The 27,435-nt window shown below is 37.9% G+C and overlaps 1 protein-coding gene across 4 annotated transcripts; it reads left to right on the top strand.

The window, feature by feature from the left end:
• Nucleotides 1–6,108: 6,108 nt before the first annotated feature.
• On the top strand, nucleotides 6,109–13,470 carry U11/U12-31K (RNA recognition motif and CCHC-type zinc finger domains containing protein). 4 transcript variants are annotated; one of them, XM_010244955.3, is made up of 3 exons: nucleotides 6,109–6,446; nucleotides 6,836–7,749; nucleotides 13,101–13,470. In XM_010244955.3, the coding sequence occupies exons 1-2, from the start codon at nucleotides 6,428–6,430 to the stop codon at nucleotides 7,717–7,719; spliced, it is 903 nt and encodes a 300-aa protein (XP_010243257.1). In that variant the 5' UTR covers nucleotides 6,109–6,427; the 3' UTR covers nucleotides 7,720–7,749; nucleotides 13,101–13,470. The 4 variants fall into 4 exon arrangements, with proteins under 4 accessions (XP_010243257.1, XP_088753370.1, XP_088753371.1 ...); XM_088897244.1 differs by having other exon boundaries at nucleotides 13,082–13,470; XM_088897245.1 differs by lacking the exon at nucleotides 13,101–13,470 and adding an exon at nucleotides 10,404–13,010.
• Nucleotides 13,471–27,435: the final 13,965 nt, after the last annotated feature.

The following is a 27,435-nucleotide window of genomic DNA, read 5'->3' as shown; positions in this document are numbered from 1 at the left end:
TGTTTCAGACCAAACTTCTTGACCACCTCACTGAACCTACCAAACCATGCTCGAGGGGACTGTTTAAGTCCATAAATAGCCTTCTTAAGTCTACATACCTTACCATCCTCCCCCTGAGCAACAAACCCAGGTGGTTGCTCCATGTAGACCTCCTCGAGCAAATCCCCATGCAAAAAGGCATTTTTGATATCGAGCTGATGGAGAGGCCAACCAGACATAGCTGCAAGAGAGATGACGACACGAACTGACCCTATCTTAGCAACCGGGGAGAACGTCTCCGTGTAGTCAATGCCATAGGTTTGGGAGTACCCTTTGGCAACCAGCCGCGCCTTCAGGCGCTCAACACGACCATCTGGCAAGTACTTAACACTATACACCCACTTACAACCGACAGCCTGCTTCCCAGGAGGAAGAGCGGTGAGATCCCAAGTGTGATTATGATGCAAAGCAGAGAGCTCTTCTTCCATAGCACGGCACCACTCTGGAGAGGTAAGGGCTTCTTGGACATCCTTAGGAACAACCACGGAGGATAACAAAGATATGAACTGGCGATGGGAAGCGGAGAGGTGGGTAAGTGAAACAAAATTGGAAATAGGGTGAAGGGTGCAAGTACGCTTACCTTTCCGTAAGGCAATAGGAAGATCTAGGTCGGAGGCTGGTGTCGAAGCTGGAGCTGGATCTGTCGACGGTGATGAAGCTGGAGGAGCTGCAGCCGGTACACGTGGGCGATGTGTATACACGTGACGGATGGGTGGACGGTCAACCAATGGTGGCACCGGAGGCAAGGACGTAGGCATGACTGGAACCAAAGGAGGTGGATCAGCCACAGGAAGAGGAAGAGGAGGTGGTGATGTGGGGGAAGCAGCAGCACCGGACCCCACGAAGAACGGAGTAGACTCAAAGAATGTAACATCAGCACATACCAAGGAACGACGAGAACTAGGATGATAACACTTGTACCCTTTCTGAGTTCGGGAATAACCAAGGAAGATACACTTCATGGAACGTGCATCTAACTTGTCAGTCCCGGGACTCAGATTATGAACGAAGCAGACACACCCAAATACCCGAGGAGAAAGCGGAAACGGAGACATGTTGGGGAATAAGACACTAAAAGGAGAACGACCATCAAGGATAGACGTGGGCATCCGATTAATTAAGAAACAAGAGGTGAGCATTGCATCGCTCCAAAAAGTTTTGGGAACATTCATGTGGTGCATGAGGGAGCGTGCCGTTTCTACAAGATGGCGGTTCTTTCTCTCAGCAACCCCATTTTGTTGCGGAGTATAGGTACATGAAGTTTGGTGTATAATGCCATGTTGGTCCAAGTATTCTCGAAAAGATGAAGACAAGTATTCACGACCATTATCAGAACGGAAAATTTTGATGTGAACACCAAATTGATTACGGATCTCAGCATAAAATTTCTGGAAGATGGAAAATAATTCACTTCTTTCTTTCATTAAATAGAGCCACGTCATTCTTGAACAGTCATCAACAAAAATAACAAAATATCGGTATCCATTATATGACATCACTTTATAAGGACCCCAAACATCTGAATGAATTAAAGAAAAAAGACTCGACACACGGTTATCGACCCTAGAACGAAAGGGAACACGATGGTGTTTCCCAAATTGACAAGACTCACAATCTAAAACAGAAAGTTGACTCAATGAAGGGACTAAGGACTGCAACACTTTCAGCGAAGGATGACCAAATCTACAGTGCCACTGGAGAGGAGAAATGGTTGACTGAAGAGCCGTTGACGTTCGTCCACCACCATCAAGATAATACAGTCCACCGGCTTCATGCCCTCCACCAATCTTCATCCCCGTCTTGAGATCCTGAAAAACACACAGAGAAGGGTAAAAAGTGATGGAGCACTTAAGTGACTTGGTTAGCTTACTAACAGACATAAGATTAAATGGAAGCTTAGGTACATATAAAACAGAGGATAGGGATACAGGGTCTAGGTCAACATTACCAACACCACAGATAGATGACGTGGAGCCATTAGCAAGGGTAACAGATTGTGATGTTGAGCAATGAGTGAGAGATGAAAACACACCTGGAGTTCCCGTCATGTGATCGGAGGCTCCAGAGTCAATAATCCAGGGGTTGGGTGTGGATGCCAAACAAGCCATACCTGAGTGTGCAAAGGAAGCTGTGTTCTGCTGCGACTTGGATTGAACAAACCTCTCATACTCATCACGAGGAACACTCACCATCTCCTTGCCTGGACCATCTGAGGGAGTAGAAGGCATCGGGTCAGCTGACCGTTTCTCCTGTGTAGGGCTGAAACTGGTGTCACTAGTCATGGCATGGTTGGCCCACGTCGAGGGAGGACCATGTAAGTCATAGCAGTAGTTAATGGTATGTCCATCCAAACCACAGTGAGTACACTTCCGTGGACCCGAGCCACGTCCTCTACCACGAGCTCCCCCTGAATCTCTGCCTCCAGTACGACCACCACCACGGATATGTGTAGATCCACCACTACCACTCCTGCCAGGCTGGGTTCCTCGAGTCCCACTTCTGCCACCTCGGCCTCTTGACACTGCAAATGCTGATTTATCGGAGACATTAGAGTCCATAGATCCAATGGAAGCCCTCCGAAGATGAGCAAACACCTCCTCTAAAGATGGAAGAGCAGATCCCCCTAGTATCTGGGCTCGTACTGGTTCATACTCAGACTTCAGCCCCACCAGAAACCGTGTTACATCAAGCTGCTCTCGCTGTTGCTGTTGAACTTTGACATCTGAAGTGAGAGGATGATAGACATTTAACTCATTACGGATATTCCTCACATTGGCATAGTACTCCTCAAGGCTCTGATTTCCCTGTTGCAGATTGAAGTATTCCTGATACAGTTGATATACCCTAGTGGTATTATCCTGACCTGAATACAGTTTCTTGGCATGATCCCACACCTCTTTGGCTGTGTCAAGAAACATGAAGTTCACACTGATTTTGGGTTCCATACTGTTCCACAACCATGTAATGATCTGTGCATCTTCCTGTTCCCAGTCTTCATACTCCTGAGAATTAGCGGGGGGTTTCTCCTCTCTTATATGCTTCACTTTCTTCTTCGCCTTCAGAAAAACCTCTACAGACTTGGCCCAAGGGACATAATTCTCTCCATTCAGTTTAATGGAGGTCATTTGGACATTCAGGTAGTCAGTAGATATCATGACACTAGGTTTACTATCACTGTTATCTGCCATTGCCGAACTCCCTTAATTCTAAGCACTGAATTAGGAGCACTACACACTGCACACTACACACAGACACTTCATCGAAATCTGCACACTGATTTCAACAGCTGAGAACTGCAACACCACAAACCCTACTCACCGAAGTCTGTACACTGATTTCAGCAGTATTAAATGTTGAAAACTACAACACCACAACCCCTACTCACCGAGGTCTACACACTGATTTCAGCGATATCAAAAGCTGAAAACCACACTTGTAACACCACCAACATTAATCCACAACTATAGGAAGCTTCACCATTAAGTAGACACTATTGCCATTCGAATCACACACAAACCAGAATAAACCCTAGCATAAACCCTAGCATACTGCAATCTGAAAACCCATCATGCGAACTGTACTACACCTCTCATGTATTCCATAACAAAAAAAAATATATAAAAAAAACTTTACCTCATCGCCTGAAGGCCAACCATACGAAGGGCTGAGACACCACTGCACCACACGTACCAGCCCTAACTAGGGCTTAGAAACCACAGCAACCAATCACCAACGACACAATCGGAGGCATAGAGACATCCTAGGGAAGAGGGCGATCACTCCTTTTCAGCCCTTTTCCCAGTCTCCAACTCACAACTGAGAACCCCAAGTGAAACCCTAATTCGAATGCGCAGAAGGCAGAATTCTAGCAAGTCTGATTTGGTGAACCTAGCTCTGATACCATGTTGAAGTTTGACCTGCCATAGAATTTTGTCTTGTTCGTTGACTGTAGAGTAAAGTAGACAGCAAGAAGTAGGAGAGGAAAGAAGAAAAGAGAGAAGAGAGAAAAGAGAGAAAGGCTGGTTCGAATTAGGGAAAAAAAGTTAATCCCTTGATTCGGCCAGACCTATTATTATATTATTGACTTATTGAAAAAGACTTGAGTGCCCTTCTTTAAGTAAGAGGCACTCGAACTAACATAACAGTACACATCAGCATTCTCAACAAGTACAAAGACTGAAATACCCCTTCACTAACACCACTAACAAAATGTAATGGAAATTGGAGTCAAAAGGAGATTATACTATTAAATCGGCTTAATTTCTCTTGGCTTATGAAAATGGAGAGGACTCATAAAAAAATCATCATAAGGAAAATATGGAAGCTTAGGTGATGTTTGGTTTTGATGATGATTTCTTGAAAATCACTGTCATGTCGGAGTCATGTCAGCATTAGAGGACTTGGCACTGAATTTTTTGTTTGGTTAGACGATCTTGGTGATTTTTAGGAAATCACTAAAAAATTGATTCTTAAAATCAGCCATTTTCAGGGATTACCTTTTTTGATGATTTCCTGATATCTTGCTTATTCCTATTTTTTAGGATGATATGGCATCGAACATGGCATTGAATTAACTATAACACAAAAATAATTAGCCCTTGAGAATCAGTACTAAACAGACTAAAAGCCAATTTCTCGAAAATAAGCTTACATGGCATAAATGATACCAAACAACAAATTTTGATGATTTTTCAAAAATCAGTGATTCCAGGATAATCGGCAAGGAGGAATCATCATTGATGCCAAACATCACCTTAAATGCCTTCCTAAAATCTTAATGTTCTTAGATCTTAAAGGGTAGAATCCTAAGCAAATAGATTGAGAAGGATGAGAATGAAGTAGGGGTGAGCATTCAGTTAATCCGTTTAAAAACCGAACTGAATGAATTGAAGTAACTGAAACCAAAATTTCATTATAATGTATTATATCATATATTATATTACATATTACATATTTTGTAACAAAATTCGATTAACTGAATTTTTAATTCTAAAAACTGAAACTGAAATTGAATTAACCAAACCAAATCCAAAATTTTAAACCGAATAATGAATAATGCTCGCCCCTACCATGAAGAGGAGGATGACAGATACCACATCTATGTTAAATGCTCGATTGCAAAGCAAGTGTGGCTTGCTTTAGAATTTAGATTAGATGACTCCTAGGTCAAATGAAGGTGAAGGTTTGTTGGAGTAAGAAAGTTTGAAACTTCAAACTCCCAAATATAGGCATGATATTGCCGCGTATATGGAAAAATAGAAATAACAGGATCTTTCAAAACTCCGGGTGTCCAGCACCAAAACAAATTTCTATTGCCTATAAAAAAAAAAAAGAATCAAATCCTAGTGGATTAAATCAAGTAATATCTGAATTCAACCTAAAAAAAAATGCAGTTTTCATATATATATTTTTTTTAATAAAGTAGTATGGGTTCAGTATCATTACCGTCTCTTTAATGTGTTTCCTCCATGTAAGTATCATGTAGGCATTTTGTGCTGTTTACTTTTTTTCTTCTTATTCTAAGACATGATTGTTTATTGAGAAAATAGCATGATACCAAACAAACTTCAGAATGCCAATTGAGTGATAGCTCGGTTGGCACATAATCTGGGTAGTCTCAGGTGAGATGCGATTTCGAGCCTCACTCTCGATTTTCATCACCTTTGAGAAGAGTTATTAATGTTACTAGAAAAAGTATTGTACTATGTAAAGGAAAAATTGAAATACAACCTCTATGGGACAAAGGTGAATGATTCAATACCAAAAAAAAAAAAACAAAATGAGAGAAAATTGCAAGTTGTAATTCATTCAGACCTTTTGACCCATTGAGAATTTTCAACCAACTCAAAATTTTCACTAAGTAGAGTTGCTTGCTGTACTCTGCCCTATATTGAAGAAGAGTATACCTGTTCACGGGCCGGGCTTTTAGTCCAACTTTACATTATTGCAGGTATGGGCTTCAGGTTGGGGCCATTTAAATTTTGACAAAAGCCAAGCCCAAAACCGGCCCATGAACAGGCCACTGAAGAGTATAAGACTTATAAAGATAGAATTACAGAGTATAGTTGCTTGCAACCCCGAGTGGAGAACCGGTGGTGGTGCCTGAATCCTGATGGTTGGTGGTAGCTGGTTGCAACAACCCTCCAAATAAATCCATAGAAGCACTGTTGTAACGGCATCAGCGCAGACAAGTGGTCGGAGTCGGAGACATCTGGTTTGGCCGATTCAGGGCAACACCAGCACAGACTAATGATTTTTAGGTTTGAATGGCTGAGTGAGAGAGCCAGAGAAAGAGGGGCACACGGTGTGTGTTGTTAACAGTTTCGCCTCTTATTGGGTTACAACAGCAACCCTCTACCATTTATGAATTCTTTCACAGGGGCTGCAAATGGATCGGATCAATTTTGGTAAAGGGTATATCTGTTCCAATTTGATAAAAAATTTTAGGGATCTGATTATGATAAAAATCCATTGGATTCCCAAGGTTATGATTCAAATGTCTCATCATATATCTGATTGGATTTGGATTATAATAAATAAAACTTGATGATATAATATAATAATTATATAAATAATATAGAATTTATATATAATATATAATATTTCATAGCTAAGGATGGGGATATATTTAAATTCGATCCGTTAATTATTTTTTCGATTCAATCCCATTTGTTAGATCAAACACGGATCTGAATCCGGTTATTAACGGATCGAATTTCGAATCGAATCGGATTCGATACATTTCAATCCTCTAGCAACTTCATCTAACAGGGTTGGAACGTGTTTTGTTGTCTAGTGATCCGGACTCCTTTCCATCCGTCCCATCTATCGAGCGCCATTTCCCTCCTCCTTTGCAAAGACGCCGGAGTCAGACTAAGCAGCGAAACTGTTCACAACAGAGACAGAGAGATGGTAGCGGAGAAGAACAGCGACAGTGACGAGGATGACACCTTCTTCTACCGCTACGCTTACGCTCCCCCCTCGTCTTCTTCCGCCTCAGCCGCATCCCTTTCCTCTACCACTACAAAGAAATCAGTCGGAAGCGGAGGTCTTGTCCCATCAAAATCAACTGTATACGTGAGCAATCTTGACTACAACCTCACCAATTCCGACATATTTACCATATTCTCGACCTTCGGCAAGGTTGTCAAAGTCACCGTCCTCAAGGACCGCGTTTCCCGACGCAGTCGTGGAGTTGCTTTCGTCCTCTTCGTTTCCAAAGATGATGCCCTCCGTGCTGTCCGTGAGATGCAAGGCAAGGTCTTGAACAAGAGGACCCTCACCGTCTCGATTGCCGCGGACAACGGCCGAGCCGCCGAGTTCATACGGAGGAGGGTTTACAAGGATAAGAGCAGGTGCTACGAGTGCGGGGAGGAAGGTCATTTGTCTTATGAGTGCCCAAGGAACCAACTTGGGCCGAGGGAGAGGCCCGCGCCGAAGCGGTTACGGAGGGCGCAGGATGGGAGTGGATCAGGGAGAGGGGGTATGGGGCATGACGATGGTGATGACGAATCAGATGGTGGGGAGAGATTTGAGGATGACAATTGGGCGTCTGTGGTTGACACAAGAGGGGCTGGCGATAGGTTGATCAAAGAAAATGAAAGGATCGCTGAGAAGAAGATGATGAAGAAGGAGAAGAAAACAAGCTATTTTAGCGATGAAAGTGATGAGGATGATTAATTTGGATTTCGGCTTTCATTAACTTTCAAGGTATCAAGTCTTTACTTCATATTTTCTTTCAGTTTGTCACGTATTGGTTTGTGTAATTCGTGCTTGCTGATTTAATATTATTTGAACTCACCTTTTGGTTGAAATATGGGTCAGTAGATTATTTTGCTGTTCCGACTTTGCTTCTTTGTGCTTCGTTACCAAAAGAAAAAAAAAAAATCAGTTAAGTAGAGCTAAGAGAAATGCTGGTTGGTGTTTAGACTTTAGAACACTACATGAAGGGTATAAATACAATTTTGTATTCCTTTATAAACTGGTTGCTTCTTGTACTTGTCATAGAGGCAATTGCATGAAAATGGTGGAGAAATTGTTTACTGAAGATTTTTTTAGTTGAATGATACAATTGTAGACTCCATTCTCTAGTTATACGTTCCTTGGAGAATCCATCTTCCTACATTCAAGTGGCAGATGCATGTCAAAGTGAAAGGAAAAAGAAAAGTGAATAAAATAAAAGAAAAGCTGGGCTTATTTTGAAATAACAAGATATGGGAACCCTAGACTGTTTAATGATTTTAATCTACTTTTCAATAGGAGGCAACCGAAAAGAGTCTGTCTCAAAGTCTAAAACTCCATGGATGAAATTACTTAAATTGTTTGGAATGTTTGGGATCTTATATTTATCTATTTATTTTTTTGTGTTTCTTTTGTTGTTGATGTCATTTGGCTAGCGATTCCTCATCACCCAATTTATGTAATCTTTTTCTATTTTAATGGATTTCTCTTTTTTATCACCAAAAAATTACCTTAACCATAGTTGCAGGTTCTTCTATGTTATGTCCTTTGCTCACTATTCAGATGTAATTAACAAGATCAGGGAATTGCAAGGGCAGGACTCTAGGAAGTGGAAGTGGTCCAATTCAGGTTTGTTCTCAGTCAGGTCCTTTTATTATGGATGATTAGAGTAGGACAAATCTTTCCCCCATAAGGCCATCTGGGGAACAGCAGCGCCATCATAGGTCAATTTTTTGATGGGTGGTGACATGGGAAAGGTGTTTAATTAAGGATCTGCTGATTAGAAAGGGGGTCAACCCACTAGACTTTGAGTTTCCTTTGTGTAAAGGGGAGATGGAGTCTTTGACCCACCTTCCTATTTTGCAACTTCTCTTACAGAGTGTGGCATCATTTCAGTAAAGCAGTCCTTGTGTATGTTGCTTTCCTTCTTTGGTAAAGGCTTTGTTTGCTACCTGGCAAGCTCGGATGTCCAAGTGAGGCAAGGCATTCTAGGCAGTGGTGTCCCTGGCATTTTTGTGGGCAATCTGGAATGAAAGGAATAGTAGAATTTTTGAACAAAAGTGCAGCCTGGAGGAGGTGGTTATCAACTATGCAGTGGACATGATAAAAAATTGGTTTTCTACTGTTACATTAGTGGAATTGAACTATCATACCCTTTTCTAAATATAGTTTTTTTTTTTTTTTTGGGGGGGGGGAGTCCTTAAAGGTTGGGTAAATGTACAGAAAATCTTTGTACAAGGGACCATACATGTATATCTTTGTTTCAGTTAATACAATATACTTTACCTTCTTTAAAAAAAGGTCAGAGAGTTAGCAATATAGAGTTAGTTTAGGGTCTTGAGGTTGGAAAGTAATATTATTTTAGGTCATGTTACTAGAACTTTGGGTCCAGATGGTCCTCTTTTTGTTCTTGGAACAATGGTACGTTCAAAAAGAAACATTTTTGGCTGCAAGATAGGCGTTAAAGAAGATATGTGCTTCTTGTATAAATCACCTTTCAACACTGCTTTCTACTTGACTTCCAAATCATAAAGGAGCAGAAAGACCATTCGATTTGTTAGTAAAAGGTTTACATTATCTACTATGGGTCTTACAGGTGTCATAAACCGAAACAGGGAAGAAAAATGTCTGTGGGGACTACTTGACATTTTAGGTTCAGATTGCATTCTTTCTGTTCTTACAACAATAACATGCTCAAAATGAAACATTTTTGGCTGTAAGATAGGCATTAGAAAAGATATTTACTTCTTAATATAGATCACCTTTCAATACTGCTTTCTAGTTGACCTCCAAATCATAAAGGAGCAGAAAGACCATTTGGTTGGTGAGTAAAAGGTCTACGCATTTAGGATGGGGTTTACTGGTATCACAAACCAAAAGGGGGGAAGAGAAATGTCTGTTGGAACTACTCGACATTTTATTGAAGGGAAGTAATGACTAATGTGATTGATAATAAAAGTACCTTAACTCTCTTGGATATCCTTGATGAGATCTTTCTGGACCCCACACAGATAGATAGTAGAATTTGGACCCCTTCACCCTCCAGTTCCTTCACTTGTGCCTCCTTTCTTAAGGCCCTTACTCAACCAGTTAACCTTTCTGGCTTGTCATTCCTTGTTAAAGAATTCTGGTGTCAGCCTATCCCTCCAAAGGTTGGGAGTTTTTGTTGGGAAGCTTTTTTGGAAAGACTAAACACAAGTGATTTGCTTCAAAGAAAGAAACCCAATAGGTGTTTATTTCCTCATTGGTGTGTTATCTGTTAGGTTGATGGTGAGTCTGGTTACCATTTATTAATTTCCTGCCATTTTGCAAAAAAGTATTTGGGAATGGTTTACTTATTTGTTTGGGTACAGTTGGAATCTCCCTGTGAATGTGCAAAGCTTATCTGCTTCTTCTTCCTTCAGCTGGTCAACGAAAAGAGGAAGGATTATGTGGAGATGTGTTAGGGCGGCTGTGTGCTGGTCTCTTTGGAAGGAAAGAAACTCAAGAATATTTTCTGACAAGGAGAGAAGCTTAGAAAGTGTGATGGAAGTGATCCACGTAAGGGCAATACATTGGCTGAAATCATTGGAGGTGTTTGTAGACTTTTCAGTAGATGATCTGCTAGGAAGCTGGAAGGAAATTGCGAAGTCAGTCCCAACTATATGACTTCAAGTCTCTTATGGAATCCTCCTCCTCATGGCTTCATCAAGCTGAATTTCGATGGTAGCAGTTCGGGAAATCTAGAGCCTTCTGGCATTGGGGGAGTTCTAAGGAATGAACAAGGGAATACGATGGCCATGTTTTCTGGTCCAATTGGAGTGGGAGACTCCCTTAGGGCTGAGGTAATTGCAGCCATGGAAGGGGTAAAAAGAGCTAGGGACCTGAATATCAATAAGCTGGTCGTAGGAGATTCTGGGATAGTAGTGGGATGGTTAAAGGAAGACAAGATTGGGTTCTGGAACTACAACAATGAGAAGAGAAAGTTTATGTGGTTGATTAAGGACATTGATGAAGTGCCAATTCCCTCACCGATGGATTAGCTAGGCAAGGAGTGCATAGGGATTCTATTTTCTAGGTTCTTTTGTAACTGTTTTTTTTTTTCTTTCCTTTGAATGTTTATTCTGATCCCTCGGGGAGCTAAGATATTTTTATCTCCCCTCCTTTGTATTTTAACCTCTTATATTAATGGAATACTTCCTGTTATTGATAAAAAAAAAAGATAGTAAAACCGGGATACTTTATTTTGGGCTTCTGTGTAATTTCTTTTGTACTTGTAACTCTGTAACTGACTTTAAAGGAAAGGTCGCATCTCGTGCCTTTCTATGGGTTGCATGTAACTCTTATTTTCTGGTTTAATAAAATTTTACTCATTTATCAAAAAAAAAAGATAGTAAAAGTATTACTTAAGGATGATGGTTGATGGACAAGATAGGCATCAAAAAAAAAAAAGAATCAATCAAAAAGCTGTGCAGGCTTCCTACAGTTATAAGGACTAGTTATACATTCCATCATAGTTGGTTCCATTCCTCTGGCAATTCTATGGGCTGTGTGGTCAGAAAGGAACAATAGGATTTTTGAGAAAAAATCTGCTACTGAAGCTGAGGTTATTAACTAGGCAGTAGAGGTTTTGAGAAGTTGGATATCTATACATACTGTTTTTAGAGATAGTATTTCTGATTATATTTTTCGACGATGGCCTTCTTTTGAGGTCCTTCATTTTGTAAAGCTTCTCATTGTACACAGGACCTTTTATTAATACAATCATACTTCACCTTTTTTCAAAAAAAAAAAAAAAGATTCATGTAGCTTACACCAAAGGGTTGGAATTGAGGTTTTATTGACTTCACTTGAGGGCCCCATATGGACTGGCTGACCAAAATAACAATTTGCTGAATAGAGTGATTACCCCAGCAAGTCCATTGACTCCATTCCCCAATTAAGGAACCTTCCTCGCCTTGCTAGTTCATCTTCTAATGAGATGGCTGATCTCAGAACCCTGCTGAACAGGTCGCTAATCTGGACTTAGAGTTGCATAAGGGCCACCATCAATGATGGTCCCACCTCTCCAAAGTCTTGGGTGGGGTGGACTGGATACAGATCTAATCCTTGAAAGCTTTTTGCACAAAGTGGAAGTTCTCAGACTTTCTTGTCAGATTGCACAAGGACCATAATCAATGATGGTCCCAGCTCTACAAGGTCTTGGGAGGAGTTAACTGTATACAGACCTAAACTTTTGGCTTTTTTTTTGCACAAAGTGGCAGCTCTCAGACTTGCTTGTCAGCCCAAGGCACATGGGACCGACCAATCAATAACCTCCATCTGGAGATCTGTCATACTAAGGTAACCCGGCGATAATCATCTCCAGTGCAGCATTCCTTCCTGACTTCCTGAGACAGGGTCTTTGGATTGTACTTTGTACTATGAAATTATTTATTCATTGTATGTTGGAAAGAGAATGTGCCGTTACAGTTTAGTTTTTAGTGTTGTAGTTGCGGATAACTTGCTTTGCAATGACTAGTGCATATCACTGTCTTGCAACCTGTTGTCTTTGTTTCTCAATTCTCAATATGAAGTAGCCTACTCTTGTTTAAGTAGAACTCTCTCTCTCTGTCTCTCTCTCTCTCTCTGTGAGATCCTGGTACATTGTTCTCGTGCAGTCTGTCAGTGAAGATTGAATTGATTGTTGCTTTTAATTGCAATCGTTTTTTTTTCTTTTTCTTTTTTGATGAAGGCTCAGTTTGGAAAGAGTACAAATACAAATATGTACATTGCAAAACCTTTATTTGTGTTGTACATATTTTTATGTCTTTCCAAACTAAGCCAAAGTCATCAATTATCAATCACATCATGGTAGTTTTTAATATTTTAAACTTCTCTTTATTGATATTAATTTCTTCAAGATCCATGACATAAACTCTGGTTAGACTGCTAGAAACAATGCCTTGTTTGCTATTGCATAGAGAGGATATATGTGATGCCTTTTGTACACTGTTTTAGGTTTTTTTTTTTTTTTTTTTTTTTTTTTAGGGATGGATAAATGGTAGTTTATGATTGATATTTTGTTTAGAAATAATCTGACTTCTTATTACATTTTTCTGAGATTTGTTTATCTTGGACAGGAATAATGTTAGAAGGAGAGGATTGATGTAAAGGTACTGGGACCATCTCCAGAATTGAAGCCGAGTTCAACCTTGAGAGAGGCTGAGAGGGGGTGGGGGTGGGTGATAATGAGAATTACTGTCACTATCATCTGAGCCTTGTTCCAACTATATGGGGTCGGCTGCATGAATCTTGCTTTGCCAGTCGCCAAAATGTATACGAGACAGGGAAGAAGATACGCTGCTTTCTTTTTGCCAATTCAAGTATTCAACCATGTAATCTCAATCCCCAAAGGCCAAAGGTTCCTGCTTCAAAAAGAATCTAATGTGTTATTGTATAGCTTGTTTTGGTCATTTGGTGCCATATTTGAGATATTGCTGTTCTTTTTCATACAGTTTCAATTGTTTGCGCTTCATTTGAGTCATTTATGAGATGCTCCCAATGTACAGCCGCAAGGACTGTGTGGTGGGTGTGAGGACCGAATCTGGATTTGCTTATCACAGAGCGTGCCTCACACCAACCTAACATGATATCGCAGCTGTGCATTGAGAACATCTTCAATGCTCCTTGCAGGAAATGTTTTCAATACACGACTGAAAGCGCTGTATGGTTGGTGTGAGGCACGCTCTGTAAGGAACAAATCCGATTTCATGAGGACCAATTCTGTGAGGAGGAAATCTGAACGTCCTTAAAGCCTTCAACCACTAACTATTTATTGAACCCATCAAGCTTGAGGCCTGATTGTCAAATACAGGAGACATAAAATTTGTTAAGAAGCACCACTAACTCCAATTGGAAATTGGATCTGCTCCCAACAAGCCACTATAACTGCATGGGAACAGCTTTTGTGTACTGTTGGGAGGCCTATTGGAAATGTTTGCGGGTAATAGTCATAGATCCGTCCCCTCTAACACCATATAGGCATATAGTATCATAAAAGCACTAGATGTTGGTTTTATTACCAGTAGCATTTACCTGAATTTCATAGACTGATTTTCCCCAAATAGGGCCTAAAAGATTTTAAAGTTTACTAACAATTTTTAGAGCCCTGATCTAATCGTTGCTTGTGTCTTTCATTTCTTTAATTATTACACTTCAATTAAATATTAACTATATACAAGGTTCAAAATATCGACACGTATCAGCCTGTATTGACCGATACGTATCATTCCGGGACCCTTCTAATAAACCCCTATAGTGGATGTATTGGGGGTCTGACCGGTTCAAGGGGTGGAGGAATCCTAAACCGGCACCCCTGAACTGGTTGCAAAAAAATATAAAAAAAAACAAGTACAAAATGCTGTATCAATTCGCCCGATACGCCCCTACCAGTGTATCGGGTGTATCGATATTTTGAACCTTGACTATATATAAAATATGGTATTTGGATTCAACTTTAATGATCTATATAGAATCCAAGATAAACATTCACTATTCCTTAGGTGGTGGGACTATACAGTGAGCCTAGATCATTTGCTGAAACCCTTTCCGGTGTAGAGAATATTGGCATGTTGGCTTGTGGTTGATTGTATAGCCCATGATACACAGCGGTGCAAGCAATAGATCCCTAGTGTTGTGTTATACAAGTGTTTGGACCTACTACCCACACCTACCACACCACACATGACACATTGGTAAATGGTAATGGACAATTGGGGTAGGTTACCGGCCACAGATTTTATTATACAAATTAAGCCAATTGGCACCTTCATTACTTGTCTTTCTTTCTTTCTTTTTAAATTATCTTTCTCGTATATGGTAATCACCTTCTCACTTTATGACTATTAATTATTCTCCTAAACTTTGAACTACAAAGTCTCCAGCGGTGGATCATGGATGCGAATTGAACTTTTCTCAAGTTATTCAAGATGAACTCATGAAAAGCTGATTTGGTTTAATCCAAATTGAGTTATGAACCGAGCTCAAGCTTGATAAAGCTCCATTCATGAGGTTCACATATCTAATCGAACCTATATTATATTATATATAAACAATTTTATTTATATATATATAATAATAAACATTTTTATAAAAAGTTTGGCTCATAATTGAGCTCAAGCCAAACCAAGTTCGAATATATCAACTTTTGAGTGAAATTAAATTTGAGTTCAAACTTGAGCCTCATGTTTTTTTTTTTGATAAATTGAATTTAAATAATCAAATAATTGGTTCAGCTCAGCTCGAATACAACCCTAATCTCCACATAGACTATTAAATTTCTTCCTGTTGGTGTATGTGTGTGTGGGGGGGGGGGGGGGTGAATTTACAGCGACGGAGCTAGGGGGACCCGAGGCATGCCCCAAAATCTCTCTCTCTCATGTGTTATAGGGTTGCTACAATATGCATTAAATAATTATATATAAAAATAATTAAACATGGACCCCACCAATCATAAATTCATAAGGCTCAGTTTGAAAAGAGTACAAATGCAAATATCTACTACATAAATACATACAAAATATAAGGTTTTACACTCTACATATTTGCATTTGTACTCCTTCCAAACTCAGCCTAATATGCCAATCCAATGGACCTACACTTCAAAAATTGCATATTTGTCATCGTACTAGCATCCCTTCATTGCCGTTGGGTAGTTCATGGGAATATGGCATCTCCGAAGGGTATATGATCTGTAAAACAAATGTTCATTTAATTCTTGAGACCTAGGTGCACTTAGATGGTATTTGATACTTTGGTGGTTCAGTCTGAATCGTTTCAGCTTGAATTGCAGTGTTTTAAGTACATTGGAAACAGAGAACGAGCTGTTTTGACATGAAGCATGGAGTACAATCTAAACACTGTATAGTCTAAATACATGTCGTTATTTATTTTCAAAGATAGTTGTTTTGACATGTTACATCTCCACTCCCCTATTAAATCCCTCCTTTTCTCTTAAATATCTCTTTAATCCTTTTAGTTTTTGATCTTTAGATCATCAGAAACAAAGATGAACCAATAAATGTTTTGAGCATTTGGTAACAGTTACTTTTAAAAATATAACAACGTGAAGCTAAAACACTTTTAAACCCTTACAAAGCGTGGTTTTGTGACAAATCCTTAAGAAGAACCAATTTGTGTTCAAACCAAATGGTTTTGATTTGTTTTCAGAAATCACAATAAGAAAAGCAATTCACAGTGGAGAATGCCCCTATAGCTAAATAAATTACTTATGGGAAAGTGTTTCAACCTAAAACAGGAACGGTACCAAGCAAGCTCTTATTTATAATGATACTTTTTGTCAAAGAATATTTCTAACTACTAAAGATTTTCCTGATTCAAGCACCTTTTACATTACTAGTAAAAGGTACTCTACACACTCTCCAATCTATCTTTTCTAAAATTTTTGGGAAGCCAAGTAACTCACTAACTCAGATTAGCTAAACACAACTGTGGAACCAATGGTAATACCTCATGCCAGTCATAAAATACATGGGGCCCCATAGCGAGAGGTTGAATGATTGTAGGCCCTATGTATTTTATGAATGGTGTAGGGCATTATCATTGGTTCCACATGCAACTTGCTAAATAGTTATTGCCTTTAGCTAATCCTATCTTGATATTAAAGTTTAAGGGTTGAAGTAGTAAAAAATAATTAATTGCTCATAGTTTAATTGTTGAAAGGGTTAGCATTCATTATATGGATGGCCAAACTATGTTAGATGATTGAGCGAATTTTCAAAAATTTTCTAATCCTTTTGAAAATCGAATTCTCTATATTTTGAAAAATTGCACTTTTCAGAATAGGTCTTGCACTGAACCGGACTAGACTTGAAACCAAACAAAAAGGGAGATTTATACCTGATCCGGATATCACAAACGCAGATCCTAAGGTGGAAGTTTACACCCAAATCAGTCATAAAACCAGCCTCCATTGAACATGGTGCAGTGTATAGGTGAAGTTGATTCAGCAACACAGTTTTCAGGCTCACCTTCCCCAACATACCCAGGTTTTGACCCTTGATGGATCTCATTGATTGGTATGTCAAAGATAAGACAATTCAACACCTAATGCAGTATTATAATCAAGTCTAGGGGTTAAGTGTAACTTTCCAATTTTGCCCGTCAATCTCTAAGGTCCAAGGCATAACTGGAAAATTGTTCAAGTTCAATGTTTCATCCAGACACACTACATGTGCTTCGGGTCTAACCCTAACAGCTGAGGCAAACTGCCCCAACTTCTTTGGTAGCACATCAGTGCCAGCCTTGGTGGTATAAACTTCCCAAGTCTATTCAATGGCTAAGAACATTTCAAACTAACATGAGTCTCATAAGTGTTTAGTTTAAAGGGTAATTACATAAAAACATACCAATATCAACATGAAACAATAATATACTTTTGTTCATTTACAATAAATATATTTGCACATCAATTTAATTGGAGTTAAGGGCATACGCTATCTAACATTAATAGTAGATATAGCACTAGCTAGAACAAAATGGAAAAATAGGATTTATGTAGCTTATCCCATATAGTTGGGCTGAAGCTTTGGTGATGATGACGATGCGAATGACCTATGGACCAAGCTTTTCATGTCTAGTTCCCATTGAGGATAATGAAATAAAATCCAAAAAATATATATATAAGAAGATGTCAAATTTCAACATATAGTTCTAATTTGAGATAGAACGGTACATATTCCTCAAATTCTATACAATTGATTTAAAAAATAAGGTAAAATACAAAAGACTCTCCTAAAATTTTTGACAATCATAAAAACCTCCCCTATAGTTTCACTTTAACAAAAATCTCCTTTGGACTTTTAAAGAATTCGACAAAAACCTCCATTCCGTTATTGATCCAGACAAAAAACATTAAACTGATGCATAATTTTTTTAAATATCTATTTTACCCTTTTATAAAATAACTCGTGTTCAAGGTGTCCAAATGCAAAATTTTGCCATGTTAACCACCATGAGCCACGTGTGAATTTCGCCACTTAAGCATCCAACTCTGTTAAGATTTCAGAAGCAACTTTATTCTCTAATTCTTGGAAATCTCTTGCTTTTACGAAAACTTGGAAAGCATTTTTGCTATCCTTGTCACAAAAACCTCTCCTGTAGTTACGAAATCTATCTAATGTTTTCATTCAGGGAGATGGGCTCTAATCAATTCAAAAGTTTCACTATTCATCTTCTTTGTTGAGAGAGCGATGGCGAGTACATTTTCCAACACAAAGTAACAACGACGACCCCCTCCAACTCTCTCTTATCCTCTCTCCTTCTCCCTCTTTCCCTCTACTATTTTTTCTCTTTCTTCTTCTTCGTTCCACTCCCCACCACTGTCACCGCCCCTGTTTCTTCCCCCCAATCACTGCCACTTCAATTCTTAGCAGCGGCGATTTGCCATCTCTCCCTCCGAGTCTATCTTCTTCTTCATTCCGGTCTCTCTCTCTCTCTCTCTCTGATCCCATTATCCTCCCCCTTTCGTTCTCTATCTCTTTCCCATCTCATCACCGCCGTTGCAATGGCGGATCTGAACTCAGCGACAACCTCTCCTTCCCCGATCTCTTCTCTCTCTCTCTCTCTCCTCCAGTCACTTTATTTGTTTTGTTTTTCACTCTTTTCTTTCTTCCTCATTCTTTCCCTCACTCCCCCGATGAGAATCCCCGGTTGGTTGTTCGTCTTCTTCATCTAGGTAGCGGAGGTGAACAGAGCTCTCAATACAGAGTAGCATTGGTAGCTCAACATACTATCTTGCTATTGGTTTGAAGCCAAAGCATCATCTTTTGATGTTCCCCTGTTTCACTGACCAAGTGCAGGCCAAAACCCAATCAGGTAAATCCTATTCAATCCATATTTCCCTACGGGTTGTTTCTACTTTTTCTTGGCTTCCTCGATGGAATGACGAACTTTCTGGGTGGTTGTTGGAGTTGGTAATGGAGCGGCTGCTGATTTAGTTTCCTATGAAAGCTTCGACACCACCCAGTCTCACCATTGTTCTTTCATTGGATGCTATATATATCATGTGAACCTGTTTTGAATATGCTAGAGAATGGATCTCCCCCCTGTGTAATTTTTTAACGGAGGGAGGTGGCCGGGGTCGGGGTGAAGGAGAATAGGAGAAGAGGTCATCATTAGAGAAATCGAGAAGGTCGCCGATGTGGAAGAAATCCGGTGATAGGAGTCAATTCAGCCACAAAAATTAAAGCTCCCGTGAGTTTAAAGAAGATAATATGTTGTTTGGGGTATTTTAGTAAAAATATATGTAAATTAATTTGAAAAAGGGTAAAATAGGTATTTGGAAAAAATTATGCATCGGTAAACGTTTTCTGTCTAAATTAGTAACGGAAGGGAGGTTTGTGTCAATTTTTTAAAAGTTTAGAGGAGGCTTTTGTTAAAACGAAACTTGAGGAATGTATTTACCATGTCTACGTACCATTTGCACCAAATTAGAAGTAGATATTAAAAGATGACAATTTTTTATTATTTAAAGTTGAACCATAATTATATAGATATGAAAAGTTGGCCCATATTTTACTTCTTCCTAAAATCTTTCTTCTAAACCAGAGTTATCAAGTAATAGAAGAAAAGACAAGAGAGTAAGTAGATCACCAAAATTTGACTAGAGATAGAAAAATGTGAAAGTGCCAATGGCAGTTTTTGGATGAGGATAATTAGTTGTTTGGATAAGGATGATTTATCCAAATAGGCTTCAATATATAGATATATATATAGAGAGAGAAAGAGAGAGAGAGTCCAAGCAAGTATTAGCATTATATAGTAAGGATCAGAATCAACCAAAAGCTTAGAAACTGAAGACTGGAATTGGGATCCAATAAAGAGATTTGGGTTTCAGGTAACCAGTCAACCAAGTCATGACAGCCAAAGAGGAGTATATTGATTGAATGTTCAGTCATATTTTAAAATAGTGGACTTTTGGAAGCTTCTTTGCATCTCCAACGGTGCATGGTGGTTGGTATAAGTGCAACTTGGGCAGATTCGGGTTGAGGATTTGTTAGAAATTAATGGGCCCAGATCAAGTTTGGGTCCAATGTGTATGAATTATTAAATTTCTAATATCTTGGTTGTGTGGCCTTTATCACTACTTTACTTTTTATAATATACTAATGTAAGAATATGTATCATGCATGTGCGCAAGTAAATATATTTTCTTTTCGATAAGAGAGAAAGAAATTACACAAGCCAAGGCACATGGACCACAGGAATCCCAACCCAAAAAGACAAGAACAACAAATAATTGGGGGGACCCAACCCACTAAAAGAAGAACTTATTAGCCAACCAGTAAGCAGCCCTAGCTATTACCCTCTCTAAAATCATGCAAGAAATTTAAACTCAATTCTTTGAACAATCTTTGATTATATTAGAGATGCTCTACGGAGCAGTAACCTTAGTAGCAAGACAATCAACCACGAGCTTCAAATCTCCTTCAATCTACACATTGCTTGAATCACAATCGCCAACCAAAAGGATAAAATCCCTCACTGTAAGAGCTTCAACAACATTGATGGTGATATCGCCAACTTGCCTTGCCCTCTACCTGATAAGTCCACCTAACTTGATCCTTGCATCAAGTCCTTTTGAAGCATCAAATTTAACTTTGATGGCATGGTTTGAAGGAGGTTCCCACTTGACCCATTGGATGGTCTTTCTCCCAATTTTCTTCAAGCTAATATCCACATTACATGCACCATGCTTTACCAATAATTTGAGGAGAAGACAAATTGCCATTGAAAATTCTATCAATAATTACGACACTTCCAATAGCCCAAAGGAGAAAAGCAGTTTTTTCCCAATAATTTTCTGTATGTGCATCTACTCTCTCAAGTCTCAACAAGCATTCTTCTCTCTCTCTCTCTCTCAACAACCCACCTTTATGTTAATTCCTTTAAACCTTGTTAGGAATCCTATCATGAGCAAGTAACGAAAACAGATACTTGCCTTGACATCTAACATTTTTAGTGATTGTATTGATAAAATCGGAATCAGAATCGAAATTTCTCGAAATTGGAATCGTAATGGTCTATTCCCATAATCTGTTTGGTTCAGACAGGAATAAGAATGAGAATTGGAATCAACTAGAATGAGATTTCATTCCTAAAACTATGTTTGGTTTGAAAGAAAATGTAAGGAAAACCTATACAAGGTTTGTAAAGGTTCCCCTACCTTTCCCTACTTTTTCCTTCAAACCAAACACAACCTAAGGGAGAGGCAAGAAATGACCATTCCCTCAAATGGGGGAATGCCATTCCAACAAGAATGGGAATGGGATTCTAATTCCGTCCAACCAAACAGTTGGAATCAAAATAATTCATTCCAATTCTGGACCCCTATTCCTGCAAACCAAATGGAGCCTAAGATATTCCTTTGAAAATGTGATGAACAAGAATTATTTTCATATACATAAAAATATAAAAAGTATAGAAAAATATATATATTATCATTATCATCTAAAACTATCACGTACGTGCTAAGAAAGCACTTGTTGATTCATGAATGTCCCTTCATAGAGCGCAATTATGAAGCAAGATTAGTGTAATTGAACCTCTCAAATCATTGGAATAAGGATTTATTTAATTGAACTGTAACCCATCTAAGGAACTAATTAGGTGCTTGTCAAATGGCTGACAGTTTGAGGTTGGATAGGTGAAACAATTAAGGGAGTTCACTAATGGTGGAGTGAATTAAGTATTTTCAGTTTAATGATTGAGATCTTACAAAAAAGTGTTTAATATTGGCTGGGATCAGTGTTTAGTGTTTATCATCAGTAAGGTGGTGTTTGGTAATTCTTTGTAAAAATTTGCTTTTCTGCTTTGCCTTTTCAATTCTCTAAAACCTATAATAATAATAATAATAATAATAATAATAGTTTGAAACTTAATAAGTATAATTAATAAAAATTATTAAAGTTAATAAAAATATTAAAATTTAACAAGTTTTTATCTAGTAACTATTAAAAGTTAAAAAATTAATAAAGATGAGTAGTTCATAAATTAAAAAAACTAAAATACAATTTAATTCTATTTGAATATAATTAATATTAATAAGATAATTAAAATTAATAATAAAAAGTTAGGATAATTTAAAATTAACAATAAAAAGTAAACAATTATGAAAAAATAATAAAAGTAAACCATTGCATTCCATATAAAAATTAATTATGTCATAAGACTCCTACTTAGAAATGACCATTTATAACTTAGCCCAACCTTGGGCTCAAGCAAATAATCCAGGTAGTATGGTTGTAAAATTAATAAAAATTAGTATTGATAGGATAATTGAAATTAATAATAAAAAGTAACAAATTGTTTATAATTTAGCCTAACCTAAGTAGATCTATAAATTTCCATTCTCAAGCAACTTTTTTTTTCTTTTTTGAGTTAGGTCTAGCTCAAAGATGCACCAAGCCCACACATAATGTGGGTAATAGGGTTGTAAATGGATTGGATTCAAATCAAATCCAGCTACATCCACATCAACATCCGATTATAAAATTTCTAGATTTACATCCACATCTAATTATTATTATGTTGCATTTTGAATTTTAAAGTATAAATGCATATATTAATATCTATGTGTATACAATAATTACACTACACATACAAAATAATAATTTTTTATTAGACGTGTATTTTAGTATAATTGGATGGGGTTAAATCCAATGATGGCCCTAGCGAATAGGGCCCAAGCTAAACAACTTGTAATAAGCACAACGTGGAAGTTATATGCACATATGGTAAATATTATTATATAATATTTAGATAACAAATTTTATATTAATATATGTAGAAATGTAAAAAATATTTTTTTAATTTGTAAAAAATCATAGTTTTATAATTAACACGGGCAAACCTCTAGGCATAGACACATATTATTACACTTAAGGTGTGGGCTGGGCTAGGCCAAGCAACCTTAAAAACTACTAATGCACTATCAAAATTTAGCCCGGGATTTTTAAAATTTTGGTTCATTGGGATACACAATAGGGGTAGCCCATCCTTCGTACCTACTTTAACTTCAATATTATCTAAAAATAGTTAAAAAAACCCCAAAACAATGCATGCATGGGTTGCACTTGGTTTGGCTCAGTCAAATTACGAATGTTACCGTGCATGCAACTTGGGTGGGTTGGGTCATGATGAGGATCAATCCAAGCCTAATCCAGTCTTAATCCTTAAGTTTAGGCTTAGATTAATTTAATTATGACTATAGCCTAATTTTATATTTTTACTGATATTTAAATATTTAAGTGATATTTACAAACAATTGAAAATTTTAATTATTAATAAAGTAAAATAAATAAAATAGATCACTAACAAATAATATGAAAAAAATAATTATTTTATTAAGTAATTATCAATAATTTATTTTTTTGTTAAAAATATTAATATAATTCATTCAAATTACTAAATTAGTAAAACATTTTTATAACAAATTATTAAAATAAAAATTTAATTATTTTAAACATTTTGGTTATTTCACTTTTCTTGATAAATTCCGTGCATCACACAGGTCCCCGCTAATAAAAAAACAAAAAGTTTTATGACTCTAAAGTCAGTTTAGTGCTACTAAATGCCCATACTTCGGCTTAAAATTTTGAGGAATTTAAGTAAACAATGCAACTCTTGGTTTTCTACACCCTACCAATAAGCAGGAACTCTGTGTTGTTTCATGGTAATAGGGGCCGTTCGGTAATGGTTGAGGTGGTGGCTGAACTAAATTATTTATTGTTTTGTTTTTTTAGTGAATAAAAATATTCCAAGATATTATATTCAACCCAACTTCAGCTTCAGCTAGTAAGGAGCTAATCATCTGTAAAAGCTTATTTATCATAAAGCAAACTAATAAGTCATTTAATTTAGCTATTTCAGTGTTACCAAACCATCCCTAACTAATTTCACCATTGTTAAAGTTACTAATATGATCAATGCGATGATTCTACGTCAGAGGAAACTTGAGTCTAAACAAGATATGCCTTTATGGATTTTGCTGAATTCACTTCTGCTCATACATCCATTCAGGCCTTTGACTGGTTAGTCATAATGACCACAATAATAAGATATTTTACATCAAAGTGCTTTACATTAGGTGCCTGTTTGGGAGGGCTTATTTCATGAAATGGCTAACTTCTGGCTTTGTAAGATGGGCCCCACACAAAAAGACTAAAAGTTATGTTGATGATTGGTGAAAAACCTAAAAAGCCCAAGTATACTTTAATCAACTATGAGACTTGTGAAGCTAATTTGAATAGTTTCTTCAAAATGATTTAAAATCAATACAGTTTAATCAAAGCTTAAGCCTTCCCAAAGGGGAAAATTCAACTGCATACAAGAAAAGGGTCCTCACTCAAGGTTAGAATGGGAGCTACCCCGTTTCTGGAGCTCCATGGAGATAATAAATAAAAGGTATATTAATAAAAATTAATAAATAAATAACATTTTCACTAAGGCAGCACCCCAATGGCAAATATGGGAGATATTCCCGGTACACGGTTGGAATGTACTGTGGGGCACGGGGTAAAGCTCCATCTATTCGTCTTTTTGGTCAAAAGAATATTGAGGGCAATTACATTTTTAATCCAACCTGTGGTAATATATCATGCCGAAGTGCATTTTTCAACTGCCTTGGCTGTTGGCCCTTCTGGTTTTGGTTTTTTTGGCAGCATAGATTTTCCCTACCACATAAGATTAGGGGTGCAAGTAGGGCAGCAGGTTGGGCTAGTTTTTAGTTCAAAAAAGACCAACCCTACGTATTGGGTTTAAAACCCGGGCTTGGCCCAAGATTAAGGTCAAACCCAAACTATGCAACCCAAGCCTGGCCAGCTCACCCCTACACTAAAATTTGATACACTCGGGTTGGGCTCAGGCCCAGGTCAAGCTTGGGTTGGACAATCAACTTGATGATGTGTGACTTGAATGATTCTTGCTAGAAAAAAGTTTAGACGTCGGACTAGTGATATGGTCGGGTTGAGCTGCAAGACAAGAGAACCATAGTGTTTTGGGGTGCTTTACCTGGTGTAGGCACTCCAGTGTTTAAGTTAACGATGGAGGTTTTGAGAGAGCTAATTGTTTGAAAGTAAAGGGATGCGAGAGCTAAATCGTGCATATCTTGTAAGGTTGGAGGCGAAGCCTTTATATAGGCAAGCTACCGTGGGCCTCACGATGCGTGTCCAAGATCACCGGCCCATCTATCTCGGAGTTGGTTTTGCATTCGAAGATGGACCCCGAGTAAGTTGATAAGGCTTATTTAGGTCCGTCCAATTGAGCAACGAGAAGATAAGTTCCATTGACATACACCATGATTCTGAGGAGATCGGAAATAGCTCACTTGCTTCTAGGAGGCTATGTGGCACCTCGGTAGGTCAGTGGATGTAGTGAGCTGTTAGGGCCTCAATCTAGCTGGGTGACCCGAGGTGCCCGAAGTGACTATGACTGCTGAGGTGTCCATGATTGCTGAAGTGTTGCCATATCATTTTGTCGCTCCACGTGTCATCACATCATTGGATGGGCCAAATTATCTCTCATCACAATCCATACTAAAAATCAATATACATGTATATATGCATATATGTATATATGTATACATGTGAATATGTATCTATAAATACATATACATTTATATAATCGGGTTGAGCTCTGGCATGGGTCAAGCTCGGGTTGGACAATGAACCAATACATATATGCATACATACATGCAAATTTATATATATATATATATATATATATATATATATATATATAATCAGGTTGGGCTTGAGTTGGGATAAAGTCAAACTGGCTTTTAGATTGTTAGACCCGAATCTAACCCAAACTCTTAGGCCTATGTCCAACTCGAGCACCGAAAATCCAAATCTACTCTGTATAAAATTACGGACTAGATATAAGATTAGTCCAGGCTCAGGTTGGAACCACACAAGTTGCATTCTTACATAAGATATTTATTATCACTTATAAGTAAGTTTTTCCTTTTTTATTTATTTTTCTTCTTTTTACCCAACCTCACTCATCAAAGTTGTTTCGTGAAACTTTCATTTATGGAAAATCAAATTTATTTAATTATTTCTATACTTTTTCACATATGGTCAGTTGATATCAGGAAAATATTGTTTTTTATCTAAAACGATCCAAACACCCCTTAAGAGAAATTCATTAAGTTCTACTTCTACCATTACGTCTGTAGGGCGATGAACTCGAGAGTGGCATGAACTCGTTCACCGGGTGGAAAGGCGAGTTGCTGAATAGCCTGAATTCTTTACGCAATCCTTGAAACTTCGCCTAACGGCTAACGCTGTGCCATTGAAAATAGAGAAAGAAACAGAAAGTTGACGGAAAGTTTTCAAGGAATCTCACCAAATTTGTTAAGAACCTTCCCCTCAGCTCTCTCTCTCTCTCTGAAAGTAGCCTGTATAAAAGAGTTGCACGAGTCGTTGTTTACTATTTAGCGAAAGAAAAGTCGTTTAATAGGATGGCCTGGTAAGTATCTTCAGTCATTTTAATTCGGGGAAGTCCAAAACCTGTTCCGACCACACTGAGATAAAGAATCTGTGGCCTTTAAAGATGACATCTCGCGTTTAATATTAAGAATCTTCGACTCTTATTCCGATTCCAAGAAGCAAAAGGAACGAAAAGAACCAAACAAACAAGAAAGAAGGAAGAAAAAACTTCACATTTCCAACCTCCTCCCAGTGTCTCTGTTCGCAACAGAGCAGACCCATCGGAAGGTGCAGATGTTTAATTGTTTTAACATCTAAGTCTCTTCTGATTGTTTTAAGTTCTAACCCGTTTGATTTGATCCAGTTTGGTGTTCATTTTTATCTGTTTGGTCTCTTCTTCTCTTTCGGCTTTCTTTCATAGAGAGGAAAAACATATGGAGATCGACAAAGCAATTAGAGAAAGCGACGATCGAAGGTTGAAAACCAAGTACAACAATGCAGTCTACGTCATACAGAGAGCTTTCGCATTATATGCGTAAGTTTTTATCCTCTCCCTTCGATGTTGTCGCGTGTTTTGTCTGTTTGATTCTCTGAATTTTCAGAGCTTGAGCATCTGGGTTGTTTCTTTCCCAGCACAAAGCCATCAATTTTTGGTCTGTTTTTGTTTTCGTTCCTTTGTAAGAGTTGGGTTTCGTTTGTTGAATCCATGAGTTTCTGTGACTGGGTTTTTTTTTTTTTTTTTTTTTCTTCATTTGATTATTCTTTGGATTAATAGTTTATGAGTGGGCGCTTAACCTTGTCAACTTCGGTAACCAAGTTTTTCCCTTTAAATGTTTATTAAAGGTGGCATTCCTTTTTTTCTTTTTATTTCATAAACTACACTCTATTTTGTCAGAATTCAATAATGTGTTTTAACCCATGTTTTGATCTTGCTATATTTCCCATTTCAAATATTTAAATTTTA

This window comes from Nelumbo nucifera, chromosome 2 (assembly GCF_055504915.1).
Source record: "Nelumbo nucifera cultivar China Antique chromosome 2, China Antique-T2T, whole genome shotgun sequence".
Lineage (NCBI taxonomy): Eukaryota > Viridiplantae > Streptophyta > Magnoliopsida > Proteales > Nelumbonaceae > Nelumbo > Nelumbo nucifera.
Note: the sequence above shows the minus strand (reverse complement) of the source record. Positions and strands in the feature narration are given on the sequence as shown.